Genomic DNA, 22863 nt, shown 5'->3' on the forward strand with positions numbered 1-22863 from the left:
TTCTACACCGATGGCAGAATCAGGTAAGTCTGTGAGCTAAGCATATTTCTATCTTAGAGGCATGAAGGCACTACACGTTTGGCAACAGTGAAAACAGTTGATCATCTATCCATAAGGAGTCCAAGAAGTGGAAATGAAAACGCACTGTGTGACTTCCATATCTTCAGTATTCACACAGATAATCAGAGATCGCACCCTACCAGCCTGGTCCATCATAGTAATACCTTTAAACTGGTCTTGAAACATGCTGGTAGTGGACAACAAGACCACATGACAAGTTATGTCTGTGCCTTCGGTACACGGCCACAGATCCGCTTATAAAATTTGAAACTGCAAATAGCAATTGAGTACAATTCAGTGGCCTGGAGAAGTGATCTGCTTTTATTTTGACTTCATGATGCCATGTCTTCAGGGTTTAACCCAAAGAAAATAAACTCCTAATGTACATGAAAAGTGAGCCAGTCTGCTTTACAGACGGCTGCTGCATAAGACCCAACACAAGAACCCCCCCCCCCAACCACCAGTGCAAACTGTTCATCTGTTATACTGCCTTTTAGAGTATAGTTTTTTTTATTTTGTTTTTAGATTTTATATAATGGGATTCACCAGTCACATTGGGATTGCAAGATTCCCTGGAATACACTTCTTGCAAGTTTTCACAAGGACATTTCAACCGCATAAGGCAGAAATATTCCCACACATGGGGACCAACTTGAGAGAATCAATGCAGTACAATTTCCACAGGCTAACTCGCATTTCTCCCGAGAAACCAGGTGATTGCCCGGTATTCCCAAAACCCAGAGGTACCGATACTCAAAGTATTGGTACGGCCAGGTGAGAATACTGTATTGATTCATTACTTACGTGCTGCATGCATTCCAATGACTAAATAACAAGTCAAACAAAACAAGAATAATGTTTTCAACGTCAGTGATGACTGTGTAAACTTGTAGACAACTTGGGCTCCACCTCTCTTACCCTGTTCCTTTGGGCTTCTCAGGCACCCAATTACTAATGCCCTATGCAACATGTCAGGTGTAAGAGTGGGATTACCGCTACATCGGGACGGTGAAATCTTAATCAGCATCCTTACAAGTCAATGAGATTCTCTATTCTGCAATGTCTAATGATCATTGGGATAGAGTGCATGGAAGATCACCCACTGCTCCATTAAGGCAATACTAAGAAGCTGCATAGGACGTCATCAGAACAAAGGCACCAGGTTATCCGTATAAGCATGAGGTCTAGTCCCATGATCTGCCGAGGAGGCCAAACACTGCAACTTCACCTAGGATGCTAAACTTCACCTGGGGTGTCAAACATCCCTCCTGAGAAAGGTACAGATTTACCACTCACTCACACAGTGCAGTGCACCAGCCGCAAATGGTGCGCTGCATGAAAAGGAGAGAGGAGGAGAGCGCCAAATGTACTGAAATATGTCTCTCTCCCCCCTTTCCGCAGTGCTGGCCCTGAAATCAGCTGCTGTGCACCACCGAGACACCTTTGCGCCATAGTGCAAGGGTGTCTCCGAGAGTCTAGCTTAGGTTTACCCTTCCAGTACAAAACACTATGCATAGACTGACTTTAACCCTTTTTGCTCTTTGTATGTGTGCTGTAATGTGCAGCATACGTACAATGTCGGAAAAGGAAGGAGGGAATTAAAGCATTTTTCCTTTGTTGCGCCTACTTCAAAAGGGCGCAGTTTTCTGATGCTACACCGTGTCTACTTAATTTAGTAAATAGGGTTAAGCGTGAGAAACCTTGGGTGGTTGAATGGGAATGCCCAAGCTCCATCCATTGTACGCTCACTTGGCGCAAAGTAACACAAGTAAATTGGAAAAAAAAGATTTTTCACTGTGACACAAACACGGCATGAAATCTTAGTAAATCTCCCCATGTTTATCTTAAAAATCCAGTGAGGAAGGCACTTATGTAATTTTTACATGTGCTCATTTTACAGAAGAGTAGCTGAGGCCCACAGAGAATGATGGTCAGGCTGTATCAAGTCATTCTAGTGATTGCAGTTTGCGATTTCTTATTCCTCGAGTTATTGGGTGTTTGTTAACTATATGACTTGCAATACACCACATGGAAATAATATGGAATTCCGGACATCGACCTGCAAGTACATTGTAAGGTAAGTCTATATATTTACAGATTGTAATGTCTTTTATACTTTTTCCTAGAAAAGCCTGGGAGGAGTTAAGAATATTAAATATGCACCTATCTAAAATAGTGGAAGGTCGAAGGATTGGATGTGATATTGTTGCCAGTGGATATTAATAACCACACATAATCCCACTCCAGCCCTACTTGATTGGCTAAGACATGAATGCTCCAGCGTTTGTATTGTTGAGGCTAATATGCCCAGTGAATAGGACACAGGCACTTTGTTCTTCTTGCATATGTTAAAGCGCATCTCCATATCTGAAGCCGAGCACCTTGTACTGCAGTGCACAAAGCACAAGAGCTGAGTAAAAATGGGCTAGTTCAAGTTGGTGCTCGTGATGAAGATAAACGCTTTTTTTAAGGCTAAGTGGACTTTAGATTCAGAACAGGCTGCCAGCCATATTGTGCTACTTAGCCTTGGCTTATTGAGGACCGAGAAGCTGTGCTATTATTCTCTAAATCATCTCTCTACAATCAGTTTTTTAAAATCGATAAACGATAATACATAACTTGCTAACCTTGCATAGAAAATGGAGACAATATTCATTTAAAAAAAGTGCAGCGCATTGAAAGAAGATAGAGCTCTATAGAGGTGCGAGTTGAAAAGCCAACATTAAACGGCTGAAGAAAAAGCAAAAGTGCAGCAATATATTTTCCTTCCAGGAAACAATAATTCATACAATGAACAAAAAAATTATAATTGTGTAGAAAATTTCTTTCTAGGTGGACATCATATGGCTTATATTGGTTTTGCTTTTTCCCATCTACGCCTGAAGAGATAGGTAGGGAGTTGACTTCAGCCCTTCAAGCATTGATCTAATACAGTTTCAAGTCAATCTCCTGCCTTGCATAACAATCAGTGCTTGCATCCCTTTGTGATCCTTTTACAGACTGCGTAACCCTTAGCCTGATCAAGCCAGCGTATTACGGGTAGGAGAACCCGGTGCGGGATCCAGCTTCGGGTTGTATCCCCCTAAACCAAGATCTCCTTCATGGACGTTCTCCTTGCCGGCAGCTTGGACTGGATCCGACGGCTCTGACCTCAGTGGTGTCCCCGGGGAAGGACGAGAGCTCAACGCCCCTTCTTCATAGGCAAGGGTCAGTTCATCGTTGTTTACGATGCAGTCCATGTCATCATCTTTCAGCTGCTCCTAATGGTGTGTTGAAAAGAAAAGATTTAGAGTCAGTGTCACTGAAATAGCAGCAGATGGCTCTGGAGTGCGATAATACATTAAAGGCGAAGTGATAATACATTAAAGGCGTAGCGTCAATTCCCCGAACGAGCAAGGGCTTTCAAGGCAGGTAAAAAATGGATACTGATCAATTTTACTCCAGCAAGCTTCAGAAGGGACGAGATAAACGCCGGGGACCATGCGCCTTTTTGAAACAGAAATCCATTACCCACATAGACAAGAAACCTTGGTGGTAGCAGATGGCAGTTCAAAATTACACAATGTGAAGGCATCAATCAGTGTTTCCATTAATGTATAAAATTATTGTTTATTTTAATGTATTACATTAGAACCTGGCTCACACTGATGTAATGCCTTGACCTCAGGTAATAGGAGTGCACCAAAGTTTGGTGCTGGTCCCATATTTGTACTTATGTAGAGCAGATGTGATAATGCTGGTACATAGGAGCTGGAGCCGTGCTAGATATGTGAGTTATGCACATGGGATGAGTAACAATCCATGAATCTAAATGGAGACATTTGTGTGGGATGTAGCTATCCTGAAAATTCGACATGGTTCTGTCTCTTGTAGACCCACAATGGACACGCCTAGAGGACAGTGGACTACGTTTTTAAAGATTTTGTGTCTGGCTTGCTGTACTTTTTTGACACAGACAAAATCCTTTATGGTATTTTCAAAGCAATGCAAATGGTTATTTATGTTGCTTTGTAAAAAAACAAAAAAGTAACATAACACAGCGCGTTCCACTGCTTTGCATTACTTTGAGTCAGGCAGGCATTCCGTGGGTGGAGCATAGGAATTCCTGTGCATCCACCCATGGATTTTGACAAAAACTCATATTTACAAAAGACTTGAACACATGAGTTTGTGTCAAAATGGTGACCTTCCGAAGGCTGGCGTGATGAGGAATATTATCTGTATTTCTCCTTGTTATTTCCACTTAGCATTTGTGCTGCCTTCTGCAGCATGCATACAAAGAGGAAGTAGCCTCAAAGGATAGTTTTTGTGCAGAAAGGTTTCCATTATTGTGCAAAAACCATCCTGACCTTAACGCTAACACACTTGCACCAAGCAAGAGATGAAGAGCCACTTGAGACAAAAAAAATTGATTATGTGCCCGGGACTTTTCATGGGCAGGTGCACTTGTGGCTGCCTAGCATAGGCAGCCGTGCGCCTGCCCATGGACACAGCAGTCCCGGGGCCAAATTCAAATTTGTGGTTTTTTTTGGGCTCAAGTGGCTCTTCATTTGCTGAGATGGTCTAACCCTGAATGAGAGCCAATCAGGTCTCATCAGCCCCTCCAATCCATCTTATCAGATGGCGACCAGGCAATGTAAGCGTAATTTGAATTAGAATATAGAGCAAATGTTAGTGTTACCAAATGACTGCATGCTACCATGACACAACGTTACCAGTCGAGGGCCAGACTGGCTACCGGGCGTTTTGGCATGCTGCTGAGCTGGGGGCTGATGTCTCTGCGGTGGGGGATAATTTCATTGATGGAGACCTGCATGTGCTTCGAAATACACAAAGCAAAACTAATTTTGTTCAGCACACGCAGGTCCCTATCAACGAAATCCGCCCCCAGCTCTGCAGCATGCCAAAACGCCCGGTAGCCAGTCCGGACCTGGACCAGTCCTATTTCACAAATCATTTTCACATGCACAGGTCCTGTTGATTTCAAACAAGACTGCACCTCCCTGAAAGCACTGATTCGTGAAATAAAAGAGACAAGCATTCGTCTCATAAACCTAGAAAATGTAGAATCAGAAATTCGATACACTTGACTGAGTTTGTGAAATAAATTCTATTAAAATACTTGTCAGAACAGATCAAATCTCTGCCAACAAAATATTCCCATGTCATAGATCAGAAATTCTATACTAAACAATTCCTTTTGAATTCACGCAAGGAAAAATTGGGGAAACTCAGCTTGCAAGGCACTTTTATTATTTGATTGCATTCCTAGGTAAACCACACACAGAAGCTGTATCAGGCATGGCCGACTTCCTCTACACACAGTCAGCACAGTAGCACCATGCCCAGTCCCATTCACGACAGCTAATGCGCAGTGGTGTAACAAAAGCCCCTATAGCCCCTGTGGTGGGAAGGGGACCCGATCTTCAGGGCCGGACTGGGAACCAAAACCGGCCCTGGCAAAGTGTTCGGCCGCCCCCCCCCCCCCCCCCTTCCCACTCAGGGGGTGTTGGAGGTGCAGCGAGCGCTTTGCTAAGGCCTGTTTTCGGCTGATTTTGTTGCAGGGCCGATTGCTGCAAACGGCCCTGTAACAAAATCGGCCCCCAGGGGCACAAAACCGGCCCCCACCCTTGCGGCGCACCAGGGGATTGCACGGTGCCCGCTATGGCCAATTCGGGCCAGCCAATCTTCAGGGGCCCATCTCCAGCACTATGTACGGGAGGCTGGCCCTTGGCCTGAGAGCTTTCGAATGGGTCTGGAGTGTGGGAGGCCATCTCCATGTACTTTGCAGGGGGGCCCCCTCAGGTTTCAGTACGCCACTGCTGATGCAGGGGAGAGGGGGTTAACTTACCCCGTATGCTTGTGGACTGGTCAGGAGTCGGGCGAGGGGGCTGCACCAATTCGGCAGTGTTGTTGTTAGAGGCGGTCCTGCATGCGTCAAAATGGGCTTCAGATATCTATTGAGATGGTTAAGGAATGTCTGGCATTGTCTCAAAGAGCACAGAACAACTTTTATTAGAACAGCCATTAACACTGAAACAGCTTGACCAGAGTTTGAAATGCACATTAGTCATGGCACCTTTTTGTTAATAGGGCATACATTACAATATCACAGTAAAAGCTCCTGGCATGACTTGAGTAAAATGAATCAGGTACCCAGGAGATGAAAATCTACCAAGAAGTATGAGCACTACATTACATGCAGGTCCCAATTTGGGACTTTCCCCCACGCATCCCCCGAACACCAGCACCTCTTGCCCTTCCTCAATCCCACCATCTCTTTCCTCATAATGCTTACAGGCGTACAGGGCAAGTGGGCAGATCCAGAAGGGCTAATTTGCCAGATCAGTGTGGGGCACTTTATTTGCCTGTTTGTGGGCCCTTTTTTTAACATTGTGGTAGGCCATCTTCTTACTGATGATTTACTGGATATTACCACAGGCATTGTGTGCAGCAAGCAAAAATGCATGCACTCTTCCATACTTATACCGCATCTCTTAACAAGTTCAAAACTGCCCCGATTTGCAAAATGTGACCCCCTTTTATTTGCTAAATGTGGTCCCTTTTATTTGCAAAAGATGGTCCCCTTTTATTTGCAAAAAATGGTCCCCTATTTTAGCCACTTTCATTTTGGTGCCCAAGCCTATTTTCTGTCCCAGTACCACTAATTGCCCTTGTATTCATGTCACCTCCAGTGCTTAATTTAAGTTGGTGGTTGCAGGTGTGGCCACTAGCATGCATTTTAGGTGACCGCTCCTTATTTTTGCTTAACAGACTTTGATCCAGAGGAAGAGAAAGAAAACAAAATAGGGGGGAAGTAGGCGAGAAAGATGGAAAAACGGTGACAAAGAAAGAAGCCAGGAATGAAAAAGATTCTGAAAAGTGAGATAAAGAGGAATTGAGTGTCTGGTGGTGGACTCAAGTGGAATGAGATGGAATCAAGAATCAAAACCACGCAGCCTCGTTATTCGGCACCCCGACATTTGATAGGACTAGTAGCTGGCTTCTGAGCAAAGCTTTGGGCATGGCACTTATTTTCTTACACATCAAGCACTGGTACCCCGGAAAAATGTAAAGCGACCTTGTCCCACTCTGTACGAATATACAGTACACTGATGTTGCCCATACAATGTTTCTTGGTCGTTCTATTTTATTTGTTGCATTGTATACACAGTATTGCTTTGCTGTCACTGTTCACCTTTGCTATCTGCTTCACGTGCTCTGCGATCCATGACACATTCCGTCCTCGCTACATAAAAATGCAAAAATGAATACATATATATCAGCGCCAGTTAAGTGCTAAATACGTGTCTCAATAATTTTTTTTAAAAATAATGCATATCTGTGCATGTCATCTTTTCACAAAGTGTTTAGCTAATGCCAAAACTGCAATATTAATTAGAAATGGTCAATACACAACAGATCTTGATATTCGTAAAGTATGGAAGAAACGTTGCTACAACCAAACATGCAGCTTTCGCTCTCTAGATCTCCTCACCCTAGAACCAAGGGGCCTCATTTATGAGGCTGTGCGTCACTTTTACGTCGCTGATGCGTCACTTTTTGTGACGCACCAGTGGCGTAAAAAATGCATCTTGTTGCGCCATATTTACAAAGTGACGCATCTAGGTAGATGCGTCACTTTGTAAACCCCTGCGCCACATTATACCTGGGCCAGGTATAATGTATGCAAGGGGGCGTATTGACGCAAGGAAGGGTCGTAGAAGTGACGCAGTGAAATCTATGAGATTTCACTGCGTCACTTTTAGGACGCCGTTGTGTCAAAATCTTGCGCCTGCCTCACAGCAGGCGTAAGACTGACGCAGGCCCTTTCACATGGAGCTGGCCCCATGTGAAAGGACGCATTGCTGGAGTTGCGTCACTTTTGTGACACACTCCAGCAATGCGTCACTTTTGCGCTTACAGATACGTCAGACATACGGATGTATCTGTAACTGCTTGCGACATTATGCGTCATAAATTAAATATGACGCATCAGGAATGTCGCAAGGAGTGCGCACTGAGAAGTGATGCATCGCTGCTTTCACGCAGCGATGCGTTATTTCTCATAAATGAGGCCCATGGCATAGACATAAGCTGCAGGCAATGCACCTTTCCATTAGATAACACACGCTATTTTGATTGGGTGTTTTAGAGCTAAGTGTAATTTTACTCTGACTTTGACAGACACACAGAAAACTCTCAGAAAGGTTCAGGAATCTCAGACCTGTTTTGCTCCTTTTTTTCTCGACGTGTTATAATATTCATGATTGTTTTATTCACGGTGGATAATATAATACATACCAACGAAATAGAAAAAACAAATTGGATGAAATGTGCATTGTAAATAAAATATTCCCCACAGCCATCCACATACCACAAAGCCCTTAATCAAAGGCAAGCGGAGCTTGGAGTGGTTTGCTTATGAACATATTTCTAATCTATAAACCTCCAGGAGAAGATTAGTATTAATTTGCAGCCTTGTTAGCCTGGGAAGGCATAATGCAAATGTGATGCAGTTTAACAAGCAAACTATAATATTGAATGCACGTTTGCAAATCAATGGGAACGCTCACCACGACAGTAAAACTTATTGATTTAAAAAGCACGAGTGACTTCATTGTCCCCAAACACCCAAAACACCAACTGGTTGTATGACATCACCACGCTTTCCTTTCCCACGCGTTCCTTAACAACACGGGCGGAACAACGAATGCGTCTGGACCACGCATCCCATTTGCAATGCCAGTTGTTACAATAACTTGCCTTAAGGGGTGCTGGACTTTGGAATAGTATACTTTACTATTTCAATTCCATTCCCCGCAACAGTAGAAAAAGCAAATTGCCATGATTTGTGTATGTACAGGAAGGTGTCCCTTCCTGTACATAAACAAACCTTTTTTTAAAAAGGCCATTTTGTCACTTCCATGTGTGCTGCATAAATAGGAATACATGAAAGTGCGAGAATTGAATTTAGGATTGTCTTTGTGCAGGAAAGGACACCTTCCTACACATAAACAATCCCCCGCGGCACAAGGACACCCTTGCACTCTGGTACAAGGGTGCATGCGTTGGTGCTAAGTTGTTAAACTTAGCGCCATTGCAGGGGGAAACGCAAGGCTGCACCATATCCTTGTGAATATGATGCAGCCTTGCATTTCCGAAGTGGCGGAAAGAGGTGTTAAGCCAAGAAGGCTGACGCCTCTCTCCGCCACTTCCTTGTGAATATCCCCCAGTGTGATTTAGCCATTTCTAGAACATTATGGAAATTTATGGTGCGACCTGAAATGTTTTTGCACATCTACGAAACATTGGCAAAAAAATTGTATTCCATGAAATGTGTTTGGCAATTCTTTTCCTGTTTCTCATAACGCAGAAGAAATAAACTGCCAGTTGTAGTCACAGGGAACAATCTAGGAATTAGGCAGACCTCTGAGTATGGGGAAATCTGCAATGATGGACAGGATCAACTCCTTTCACAAAGATTGGGTCTGATTCAAAAAGGTAAACTGAGATTGAAGTCTAACTTTACGACTTTCAGTATTCACAAAGAGCCTTAACGAGTAGTAAAGTTAGACTATTGTCCCAGTTTAACCTAAGCTTTGGTCTTAGCTAAACTTAATAACAAAACTTAAGTTAAACAGAAACAAAAATCTAACTTTACTACTCGTAAATGCCCTATGTGAATACCAAAATTCGTAAAGTTAGACTTTCGTCTCAGTTTACCTTTGTGAATCGGGCTCATCGTTTGCAGATCAGAGTGAACACACCAGCACTTTCAGAGGAATGTAGGTAGGTAGAAAATAGCAGAATATCACACTATGAAGTGGCCACTAGCACATTAGTTTAGTACACAACTATGGGAAAGGTATGGATAATTTATTAGAATTCCCTATCACAGCCTCACTGTGCATTTTGTGTGTGGTCACAAAATCTACTTGACAACATACTAAATGTGCTTCCCTGATTTGTGGCACAGCTGCAGGCACTGAGGTAAAGTGATCTGCAAACATAGTGGAGAAGAAGATGTCTAGGTCTTCTTGCTAGATAATGTGTGAAAGGAATCTTAGAGCCACATCTGCGCAATGTAGTGCAAGTATAATGTCACATAATCTTTATGATATGGTTGAACCATGAAGAGGGGTATTGGTTGAAAGTACAACGTATGCAGTACAATGCAAACCCCAGAAAAAACACAATGGAACACAGGAAGTAGACACAAACATGACTTTATTAAAAATGTTGCTTATAAGAAACCCACAACAAGCCATATATTTCAGGCAAGTGGATGGATGCCATAGAGGAAACCTGCGATACCAAAGAGGATACCAAAGGGGATGATGGACGGAGCGTTGGAGCAAATCAAACACTCACCCCCAGTTAACTGAACTGAGTTTAATCTATCATCATTCTTTAGCTCACTCCACCACCCCAGTTCAGACATGGCCATATGCAAATCAGTCTGACCCTGTGCCTCATGGGAACTGTCCAGCCCGAACTGCCAAGCCATGTCTTCCCTGGACCAGAAACAAGCATCCTGTGACCGGTTTCTGGCTAATCAACCGTCATCAGCCAGGCTAGCTTGCATCTAGAGGCAAAATGAGCAAGGGACCCACGTCTGGGCATACCCTGTCAACTTAGGGCGAACAAAGCGATACCAAAGGGGATGATGAACGCAGCGTTGGAGCAAATCAAACACTCACCTCCCGTCAACTGATCTGGGTTTAATCCATCATCATTCTACAGCTCACTCCACCACCCCAGTTAGACATGGCCATATGCAAATATGTCTGACCCTGTGCCTCATGGGAACAGTCCAGCCCGAACTGCTAAACCATGTCTTCCCTGGACCGGAAACAAGCATCCTGGGGCCGGTTCCTGGCTAATCAGCCGTCATCAGCCAGGCTAGCTTGAATCCAGGTTTGACCTCGCGGTAAATAGCGGCCGAAATTTGCGATTTCGCAATTTTAAAATGTTTCAAGAATAGCATTTTAGGAATCTCTAATAGAGATTCCTTAAATGCTATTCCTCGCAAATTTGCGAGTTTCTAAATAGCGATTTTTGCATTTGGGATGATGAATCCCAAATGCAAAAAATGCACTCGCAAAGGGCCAGATTCTCAGAATCTGTCCCTTTGCGAGCGCAAATAGGATTGATGAATCAGGCTGTTATGTCTACATTCAGTGCACTGAGTCACATGCGCTCACGAGGCCACTCATGATTAAAAGAGTTGAGAGATTTTCTTGCGAAGGAAGATTTTATAATGTAGGCCTTTGACATCACTCTTTTTTTGTTGCTTTGCCTGTTGCAAGTGCAGTGCTTTCCCAAAGTATGGCTGTCACAGGTCCTTGTGTGCGCTGACTTTCTTTGGCTGTTTCAGGGCCTGTTAGCTCTGGTGCGCAGCGCCAGGTTTTAGTGTTTATTTCCCTCATATAATTACCAGAGCTTGCCCAAAACTCCATCTGCCAGGCCCCGAAGGATAGATCATATGAACAGTCAGTGTGTTGGTTGATTACTTTTGGCTATTTTTGGGCTAGTGCCCCAGGTTTTATTGTTGATTTCTCTGATAATATAACAACGATTAACTGCAGTGCGCCTAGGTGCATGCAGTCTTTGGCAAAACACTGTAGAGCGTGTCTTGACAAGTTCAAAACTGCTCATTTTGAAATGGGGGCCAATTTTAATTGTCTGATTTGCTAAATGGGGGCACTTTTAGTCTGCTGCCAGGGTTCATTTTTAGTCCCAGTCCTGCCCTGGGGTGGGGGTGTTTCTTTTTCAGTCTGACTGGCAGACACAACAGAACTCTGACAGCTCAGGACTGGACCGTCTGCAGCTCTTCAGCCTACATAAACCTACTATGCCACAATTGAATTTTTTTTAGCCATATTTTACTAAGAACCAGAGGCGTGCTCTTCTTAATCTCAGTATATCTTTAGCCGCACTGGTCTCTAAAACTTACTTTGTGCCTGCTGCACAGTGTTGCTCCATGTTTGATGTCTTGTCAGGCTAAGCAAGTGTCTCACAGCCCCCTGCAAACTTCCTTCTAGTGTGTCTTCATTGCCATGAAAGGCTTTGCTCCAATTGTTTTTCAATATATTCATCTTAGAAAGAGGATGAGGGTTAGTGAGCTTTTATTTCAGGAGTTTTCTATTATTTTTAAGATATGTTTTGAGCTTCTCATTGTTCAAAATATTGTAATTTTTGATATTTATCTCTTCTAATGTACTTCATTCCATGGTTTCAATTGCAGAAAGAGCCACTCTAAGTGTCATACATTTGTCAGCTGAATGTACTCATAAGTACATTGAAACCATTGAAATATTACACATAAGCAATCCCAAAACGTGGTAGCTATGACAGACTGTGGCATTAGAAATTTCAGTGGCTGAACATTGTGCAGTTCCACAGAAAGGAATGTTTGCTGTTGTATAAATAGGAACCACACAATTCAAGAAAACTGTGTTGCGCACTGGTGCTTTGCGGCAGTTTTAATTTCTTCGATTTTCTTGTTGCTCAAATTGGTGTAATTTCTGATATTTATATTTTTCCCTCATCTTCATTGTCTGATTTTGCTCACGGGAAAGTGTCACTCATTGTCATTGAAAGTCACTCACAATTTCACTGAAATTATGAAAATGTCACTCATAAGCAATCTGAAACCTTGGCAGCTATGCAGACCCTCACACAAAGGGAGCTGAGGTGTGCCGTGCATATGGTGGGAGGATTTGTCACGGAGATATGCTGTTACTGCTCTGCACAATCCTGTCTCCACCTCCCGCAGTGAAACTGGACCAGGGAGGACAGAACTGGTTTTACTGAACAAGAGAGACTTTCTGAACAAAGACTTCAAAAGGAAATGGGTATAAGTATTAGACTTAAAACCCAGAACTTTAGACTACTTCTAGAATCAAGAGGAACCTCTGCCAAGGATGAAGAGCTGTGAGGAGGAGTACTGCCCCTTTGCTATGTGTTGCTGGGTTGGCCTGCAGTTGCTGCTTCTGCCAATGAGAGGACAAAGACTGGATCTGGCTGTGAAACCTGCTTGAGAAGACTCTCAAAGGGCTTGTGTGCACTTGCCTCCTATTCGGGAGTCTCAGGGACACCAATACGTCCCCTGCAGCCTTCTTCAACTCCACTACTGGGAGTTCTGACCTGCCTGGGGATGCCTATTCCAGTTCTGGGCCCCTGGAGGTTGTTCCAGCTACAGAAAGCTGTGAAGAACTGAAGAAACCAAGAAAATAAACACATTGCTCTTCTTGCAGCTGTTATATTCTACGCTGCACTGTCGTGTGGGAAAAGTTCCAAAGCACGGCCCATGTGACTGAAGAATTGACATGGCGCCTGTCAGAAGCCCGAAAAACCGCTGCACGTCGAGTCCCTTACACTGATCTCCGAAGTCCAAGATCACTGCACCACACCGATTCCGACACAGGGCCTGCAGTGTGGCTAAAAGAATCAACGCATTGTTGACCAATGACTGAAGAAATAAATGCAGCGTCTGTGTGAATGTCACGGCATTGACTTCCAGCTCGTTCGTAGTTCATGCATCGCACCTGTGCGCCAAATCTACATCAGCACTAGGACTGAAGTAAAAAACTGGTGCATCACCTCCTCACACAGTAAGAAACCGATGAATCACCTCCTCTCCAGTAAGGAAACAATGCATCGCCTCCTCTGGAGCAAGGAACCGACACATCACCTTCACTGCGCCTGTTTTGCTTGTGATTTTTGACGCATCCCAGGTACTTTGCAACAAAAGTGATACAGCCATAGTTTTCTATGAACAGAACTGTTTTTACCTTTTAAAAGTAATATTTTGATATCTGTATGTTGAGTTTTTGCAGTTTAGGTCTTGTTTGGTTTAGATACAGAGACTTTATTTTTCGAAATTGGTGTGGTGTCTATTTGTAGTATTTTCACTGTGTTACTGTGTGTTATGAGCAAATGCTTTACACTTTGCCTCTGAGTTAAGCATGACTGATCGTGCTAAGCTACCAAGGGGGTGAGTAGGGGTTATTTTGGAAGTGCAACTCCCTTATCCTGACTAGAAAGAAGGGTTCCTACTTGGCCACGGTACCGCCTGCCAACGAAAGACCCCCATTTCTAACGATAACTCATAAAAATCCATAACAATACACAGCACTCATATCTACTATTTGTAACAGACTTTTTTCCCACACATACATAGTCCATTAGACATTGAGTCAACTACAACCCAAATACCCCATGCAACAAATCAATTTGTCAGCTCATGATTTGCCCTTCCTCCTGGCTCCCTCGCTCCTCTGACCTGATGGGCAATCTCAGGGTCCTATCTCAGAGCAGAAAAAGGAAAACTGCTCTCATTTAAAACCCTGCTCTCTTCATTTGTGCTTGAAGCCTGTGCACCACAGAGCAACCCTACCTGAGGTATCCCCAAAGTCTGCCGGAGAGCTAGTCTGTCCAAATGAGCCATGATTTGGCCCTCTGACGCAGACTACATCCTCCAAACAGCCACATCCCCTTAGGGCAAATACACAAGAAGGGTAAAGGCTGCATAAGCAACTGATCTAACCACCACAAATTTGCAGATTCTTTAACTATTGCTCCAAGTGGTCCCTTTGAGGTATACTTGAAACTGGTGTTCTCTGTGCCATATGCCCTGTGTTGTCAGAGTTATCTGTCAGATAATCAACATAATAGTCAAAGTGACAATGCGGGCCGCAGATGGTGTTGTCCTCAATAGTAAATGAGGAAACGTATCCCTTAAGACAAGATTCAGAGCAACATTTCCAATAACAGTCATTAAATAAAGATTAACCCAAAAGGGCTCAACACCAGTAAATTAGAAAAACATGCAGGTTTATTAAAATAGTGAAGTGCAATACGTAAGGCAAAAATGTAGTTAGTCTCAATAAATCAGTCAGAAATCAATTGCCATAAAAGCTTTTAGCATTTAAAATGGATGGAGCACTGTGAAAAGGCTGGAAAATAGACCATAGTGTGCAGAAAATCAATAGAGAAACGGGCATCATCCGTAGGAGAGACCCAAAAATAGTCTGGCTCACCCCCAAAATCTGAGATTTTTATAATCATTTTTACAATAGAAAGCAATGGAAATCAAACAGTCAGCATGGGTTGAGTAAATGTATGAAGACATTGTGAAATCACAGTACAGCATTATTAGGCCTCATATATTGCCACCATCCCTGGTACTATCTCCTTAATAGAATAATAAGTTTCTCTTTGACCTAATGTCACTGGAGGTGTTAGAAAAAAAACTGGCTAAATAAACAATGAAAAGTCTCATGAATGAATACCTTACAGTGAGAGAGCAGGATGAGCCTTTGAAAGTAACTAAAGGCTTCATCTGATGCTCTTCAAGAACAGTATGTCATCACAAAGCAACAGTGCACTTTTTATTGCATTATGGAGCAAGCAAGATGGAGTCGAGGCCTAATTGAGAATTAGTTTCTCAGGAAAATATAGGTCTGTATATCACAGAATTGTTTAAATTGCAAAAGGATTCATGTTAACAGGCAAATATCATTCTAATCAGTAAATAGCTACAACAATGTCAAGGGGATCTGAAGTGTCCCTGCAACCATGAATTCACCATGCCCGAATATAACAAGAGGCATAGAATATGACATAGAATTTATCAACAGCAAAGGAAAAATCAAGAGAGACAACATAATATGACTACACCACACCCCATGAACTCGCTTGCACTAAGGAATCAATGGGTGGAGAAAATAAAGACCCCTTGACCGCACCAGCTTCTGAATGGCTGCAGGTCTTGCTGGTGGGTGGAGGTAGTGGTCACTGTGAGGAGGGCACGAACAAAGAGTTTGAGCCCAACTTCGCCGAACCTTTTAATTGTACTGTCTGGAAGTAACCTGTCCCCCCAACATCACCTCCAGCCACCGTGAGATCTCCCCCTGGCGCTAGGCCCCCACTCGGAGAGGTGGTGGGCCAAGGCCAACAAAGGGTGTTGCCTGCTTTACTGCCTTGCCTAAAGTGGGCTGTCCCTATTCTGGGGAAGAGACTTGAAACATATGGAGTGGAAACATTGACGACCTCAGATGTAGATTCTCCAACACGCTTTCTTCCAAACCCCTTCAAATGACAGCCTGAGACACAATTGTGTTGTTGTTTGGTTAGAGATTCAAATCTCAGGCTGTATTTATCACTTAAACTTGTACCCACTCTTTAAAACTGTAGCACAGGTCTGATGACCCGTATTGTCAGGTCCAGTGCATTCATGATTTGTCATACACATGGTGTCAGTGCTGAATGCATCACTAGCACCTGTGTGACAACTATCCCACCAAGGCAAACACACACTAGCTAGCTTTGGGAAAGCAGAAGTCATATGTGTATTGTAAGTGCTCTGTTGTGTGCCTTTGGGGAGACAGACAGTAAATGATCAACAAAAAGTGTCCTGTAACGGCCATGATGTGCCCCTATGATTGTGACCTATAGGAAATGAGAAAGTGGGATTTATGAGCCTGCTGGTGCCATTACACTGTTATTCTGCGACCAAATGCATGCCACAGTAAACACATCCACACATGATGAAGGCTAATACCCTTTGATGGCTGTGAAGATCCAGTGTGTAAAGTAAGGTTCAAGTTATAGTACGGGCAGTACTGTGCTTCTTTGACTAATTCACAATATATATCTTTCCTGACATTTTAAGACTCAAGTACTTCCACAAATTTTCCATCAACATTTCAGGGGATACATATTAACGAATCAAACGTTAATACAGCCACACTTTTAAAAATGACCCAACATGCGTCTGACTAGGTTCACTGTTGGACAGCTGCATGAACATATCTGTGATGTCTATTATGATTTGCAGTGAGGAGTTCCAGGTCCCTTGTTGCTACTCATTTGTTGCCAGTGGATGCTCCCATCAACTCAGATGCTTTTGCATTTGCTCATGTTTTATGTACAGCGCCACCTGGTCTAGCTTAAAAAACTTCAATGAAAATGACATCTTAAAACTATTGACCTCTCGAAATACTCCAACCACTTCAGCAATTCCCTTCCTCCAAACTTCTCAACGAGTCCATTCACCTCCTACTCCCTTTATGGTTGATAATAATCAATGCTCACTCACCCAAGGCTCCATACTTGACTGCCTCTAAAGCGGCCAGGTTACTCCTATCCTAAAAAAAACCACACCAGCCAGTCCGACACCTACAACAATCACCTTATCTCCAACATCCCAACTTTAGCCAAAGTCTTTAAATAATGTGTGCACTTACAGCGTTCGACACAGTCAATCATGATACCATTTTTAAAATATTCGAATACAGGATGGGTCTCCTGTACCGTGCTTAAATGGTTCTCCTCTTTCCTTCACAATAGATCTCAGCGCATTCTATTCAACCATGCTCTTTTCAATCAGTCGCCAGTGTCACATGCCGTACCCCAAGTTTTCTCTCTCTAAAATTGTTTAACCTATACATGGAGCCCCTAATTGAAATTCTCAGATTCGCCCACATCTCCTACCACATGTATGCAGATGACATTCAGCTCTACATGAAAATTACCTCTCCCGATGACGTCAATATCCTCAATAACACCTTGGCAAAAACTCAACATTCGCTGACTCGTAACTCAATACCCTCAAAACAGAAGTCCTAATGATCTCACAACTCACCATCACCCATAGTATCGAAGTCAGGCTCCCACACCTCACTGCCTTGAACTGTACCCCACATATCATTGACTCCTTAGGTATTATCTTGGACAATGCCCTCTCCATGCAAAAGCACATCAGTACTATCATTAGAGGAGCTAACCTTCAACTGCACGCACTAAGGAAACTAAATCCTTTCCGCCCCTTGGCAGTCCTCAAAATAGCAGTCCAGGCTGAAATTAGATTGTAGTAGTGCTACCCTTGTGTGCCTTCTGAAAATCGCACATGCACCGCTGAAGGCTACTTTGAATGCGGCAGCCAGGCTCATTACCGTATCAAAAAAGTGATCATATCAACCCCACATCCATTCACAGAGTTTGCTACCCTATGAGGCTAGGATCTATCTCAAAATTGCATGTATGACCCATAGAGGCTTGCATTCAACACCCCGACTAAGAAACTGCCAATATAGGTTGGAAACAGATCTTCGAGAAGCGCAATCTCCCCACTACTTAAGCCACAAAATTGTGACAAAAAAACCTACAACCAATCCTTCTACAGAATCACCCCCAAAATCTGGAACTCTCTCCCTCCTGAGATCAGATGCAACCCATCCACATCCATCTTCAGGGAAGAAATCGTCCATACCCCCGAGATCCACATTGTTTTTCCTGTGTTTACCAGCCATCTACACACCGTTCTGACATCTATTGGACTATTTAATTGCCAGTAGTTATAATTGTCTATATGTTCCTATATCTTGCTTCTCACCATTTGCTTATGTAAATTTTGACCACATGCCTTATACTATGCTTTTGTAAACAGCCTACCATTTTGTACCATACCCTCCTTCGGTATTCTTGTAGAGCGCTTTGTAACCAGAAATGGTCTTGTTTGTGCTCTATAACACAAGAAAGAAAGAAAGAAAGAAAGAAAGAAAGAAAGAAAGAAAGAAAGAAAGAAAGAAAGAAAGAAAGAAATACTCACTGGACAGTAAAGTGAATTGGCTTGGTTTAGAATTAGCTAGAAAAATAAACCTACAACTATCTCAGATTTTCAAATTATCCACTTGAACGACTTTGTCATAAATTCCACTATCCATGCTCCAATAACCATGACATAACCCCACCATGATAAAAATGTATCAGCCTTTTTTTTATCTAAAAAAGCTTGTGTTAGCTCTTCTTAAAGATGCAGTTAGAAACATCTTACCCATTCACAGTTGTACAGACTTAAACTTGAACTTTTCACGAAAGTCAACACTTCCTAGTGGATGATGTAAAACTGAGGGTTCTCCCTCTTACATTCTCACAACTTTAAGGGGAGTAATTCATACATGCACCCCTACTGTTTAAGTTAAACGCAACAACTATGTCCTATCCTTAAGGACCCTTCAAAAGGAGGCACTAAGTGGATGCCACTCCGGGAAGGTCCACATTTCCTGACTCCTTGGGTGGAAGCTTAACCTGAAACAAGCCCCTTATTGAGAACTTCAATGCATAGCAGTCCAGTGCCTGTTCAGAATGCATACTCGCTGAAACAACAGGCATGTATTTTAAATTACAGGTTGAGATGTGTAGATCCTAAGTCAAAAGAGCACATATTGACCTTTGTGCAGTTTAATTATTTTGTCACTCTAGGCATTCTCTGGATCTGCTAAATCTGCTAAGTGAAATATCAAAACATTTATGACTATACTGTCTTCACACGGAAGTCTAGATGGCCTTTGCATTAATCACTAAAATTCTAAGGAACCAGGACCATACAGGTTATGCCATATTTCAAGCCACACCTTTAAGTATTTGCTGCAGAGAGAGGAAAAAGATTCCTTGTAGAAGTATTATGTATACACCTTCACTCCACACCAGTGGTCAGAAGCAAGTTTGGGCTTTTTTTGTGGTTTGCAAAAACAACAAGGTGATTAATGGAATGTTTGAATGAATCGCAGCCACTAGCAATCGATTGGGGCAGCATCCCAATCCATAGTTTTTTCCCACCATGCCACTTCAGTTTGGACCCAGCCATATTAAAATACAGTCTGGACCCTGATCCTAATCGGAACAGTCCAGCCCGAATTGCCAGGCCAGGTCCTCCGTGAACCGGAACACAAGCAACCCAAGACCGGTTTTGCCCCAGTTATGGGTTCTCTAGCCGGGTATAGCTTGGTTCCAGTGGCACAATGAGCCCGGGACCAACGCCTGGGAATACCTGGCGGACCTTAGGGCACCAAATGCAAAAACAACAAGATGATGGATGGAATGCTTGAATTAATCTTAGCCACTGGCAATCGCTCAGGCTGCATCCTAATCCATGGTTTTTCACCCACCATACCACCACAGTTTGGACCCAGCCATATGGAAATCAGTCTTTACCTGGGCTCTTCAGCTGGGTATAGCTTGGCTCCAGTGGAATAGTGAGCCTGGGACCCACGTCTGGGCATACCCCACAAACTTAGGACATCAAATGCAAAAAAAAGGGGATCGATTGAATGCTTGAATTAAGCTCAACCACTGGCAATCACTCAGGCCGCATCCCAGTCCATAATTTGTCAGCCACTTTGGCACCTCAGTTTGGACTCAGCCATATGGAAATCAGTCATCACCCTCTTCCTCATGGAAACAATCCAGCCCAAACTGCTTTGTGTATTTTTTTGTGATTTGGATATACCCATTTGTTAGTACTTCAGTGTGGCGGGGTAGAAGAAGTGATGTGGGAGTTGAACTGGTTTCTGATACAGCAGCCGGGTAAAATAGAGGTTGCTGTTTTTCTCCTTATCGCCCACCCTCAAGTAACTTAGCAAATCATTTTAACAGTAAGGTCAATTTTGTAAATATATTATCCCATCCTTGTCGCCAAAATGTTGTAAATATATTATGTAGGCCGCAGGGCACGTCTTCAGGTTATTAAGATATATTTATTAAGTTAGACAAGGTAAGACAGCAGAACAGTAAACCTCACAGCTGACCAGACCATCAACTGCGAAGGCTGGAATCCTCACATACTAGATAGAACACTCTTAGGCTAGAAGAGGGAAATACTAATAAAGAACTACAGACACCAAGTAGTCATATTGAAGTAAGTATAATTATACAACACATCTTCTCCCTTTACAGATAAAACACAAATGAAAGACTCAAACACATAGCAAGAGTTAAAGCATCGAGAAACACAGTCAACTGACACCACAGAAGTGAAAACATATATAATCAGTGTTGTTCAGTGAATGCTTGATGGCCTGTTCATATTCAGCACTTCATTCTGTGGGACAGAAATAATTCAAAAGCATAAAGGTTCCGTCACACTGTTGTCACGCATCAGTGGCACGCACCAGAAGCATGACAACCATGCTGCAATCATGCTGTCATGTCCTTTGGATGGCTTACAAAATACAAGAGCCAACCCTTGACATGCATTTGTCTTCTTTACTGACCTTGGTTCCATCATTGTCATCCGAATTCCAACACACAGTCTGGAAGGTAGACTCCGTTAATGACTTGACTGCTGAGCCTTCTACTTTTACAACGAAGGGTAAGGATGCATGCAGAAAATCACGTTGCTTGCAAGTAAATGCCTAAAACTGAAGCGTTTGAACATTGTTTGTGATTGCCTTTAACATCCTTGTTGTACCTCTATAGCTTATAACATAAATGTAAAAAGTACATCATTCATTTTTTCATTCTAAAATCACATTACTAAAGGTATCTTAAAACCAAAGACCATTATTAGATGCTGATGATGATTTGACATTGAAATTATTTTTATATATGGAAAGAGTTAAAGCAGATTTATCAACAACCTGTGTCCTGGAACTCCAACAAGTACCTCACTCAGCAAAGTGCATCAGTACTTTGCAATCAATTAAGTCATCATTTTAATCTGCAGGCACTTATTTATCAGGAATTAGGAATCAGGGTTTTGATTCTGGGCAACGTTATCCAGTTGAAACTCCCAACCTAAATACTCCCAAATCTACTAAGTATTTAGGATGACAATTTTGAATCATTATTTGCTAATATATATGATATTAATAATACATTGACTAATACTTATCCTTCATTTAAGGTCTGTTGTTAACCATCAAGATCTTTTAATTTAATGTAATATATATATATTTTTTTTCCACGGGGCATTAGAGTTAGGCTCAGATTTCACTCGTACGAACCTAGTGAAATTCAGCAGCTTGAATTAGCTGAGCTACTATAACTTGTGTCCCTGCAATGCACTGCTTATTGCCTTACATATTACATCCTTCATGACATGGTCAGTGACGTCACTGCTGACATCACTCCTGACATCTCATATGACATCACTAATTACATCAGCCAGTGACTGTGAGTGTTTTTAAAAAGTTTATGTGTTAAATATATATATACTAAGGTGTAGTGGTGAATAAGGGGTACATGAGTGCCTGTACGGATGATTCAGTGGGTGCGTGACTGACTGTATAAGTGAGTCATTAGGTGTCTCAGTGAATGTATGGGTGAGTGACTGTTGTGTGAATGTTTCTATCAGTCTGTCAGTTGATGTGAGTGGGTACGTGAATGGCTGTTTAGGTGATTGATTGGTTGTCTGAGTACCTGTATGGGTGTTTGAGTGTCTGTGTGGGTGGGTGAGAGTGTGTGTGACTACCTGTATGGATGAGTGAGTGGGTGAGTCAGTGGCTGTATAGGTTAGTGAGTGTGTTTGTGAGGGGATGTTTGGGTGGGTGGGTGAGTGTGTGTATGGCTGTGTGGGTGAGTGGATGTGTCAGTGGTATATGGGTGAGTAACTGAGTATGTGAAAGGCAGTATAGGTGAGTGATGGGGGTATGTGAGTGACTGGGTGAGTAAGTGAATGTAAGAATGGCTGTATGGGTGAGGTTCTGCTTGTGTCAGAGACTGTATAGGTGAGTGAGTGTGCTAATATTAGTATGAGTAAGAAAGTGAGTGTGTGTAACTGTATGGGTGAGTAAATGGTGGTGTGATGGACTGTATGGGTGATTGAGTAGGTGTGTGAGTAGCTCTATGGGTGACTGACTCAGTGTGTGAGTGTCTGTATGGGTGGATGAGTGGATATGTCAGTGGCTGTATTAGTGAGTGGGCGAGTGAATGTGTGGCTGTATGGGTGAGTGAATGGATGTGTGTGTAGATCTATGAATCAGTGAGTGGGTGTGTAAGTACTGGTATGGGTCT

The 22863-nt window shown here is 42.8% G+C and overlaps 1 protein-coding gene across 1 annotated transcript in view; it reads right to left on the reverse strand.

Annotated features, from left to right (window-relative positions):
- Window positions 1-582: 582 nt before the first annotated feature.
- Window positions 583-22863, reverse strand: part of SLC9A9 (solute carrier family 9 member A9) — a 3064289-nt gene continuing 3042008 nt past the window's right edge. Inside the window, exons 15-16 of the mRNA XM_086943725.1 lie at window positions 5912-6017; window positions 583-3320 (exon numbers count right to left, since the gene is read on the reverse strand). Coding sequence (XP_086799851.1) covers window positions 3081-3320; window positions 5912-6017 — 346 coding nt within the window. The 3' untranslated portion in view covers window positions 583-3080. The remainder of the gene's footprint in view (window positions 3321-5911; window positions 6018-22863) is intronic.

The sequence above is a fragment of the Lissotriton vulgaris genome, chromosome 11 (genome assembly GCF_964263255.1).
Source record: "Lissotriton vulgaris chromosome 11, aLisVul1.2, whole genome shotgun sequence".
NCBI classification, from domain to species: Eukaryota; Metazoa; Chordata; class Amphibia; order Caudata; family Salamandridae; genus Lissotriton; species Lissotriton vulgaris.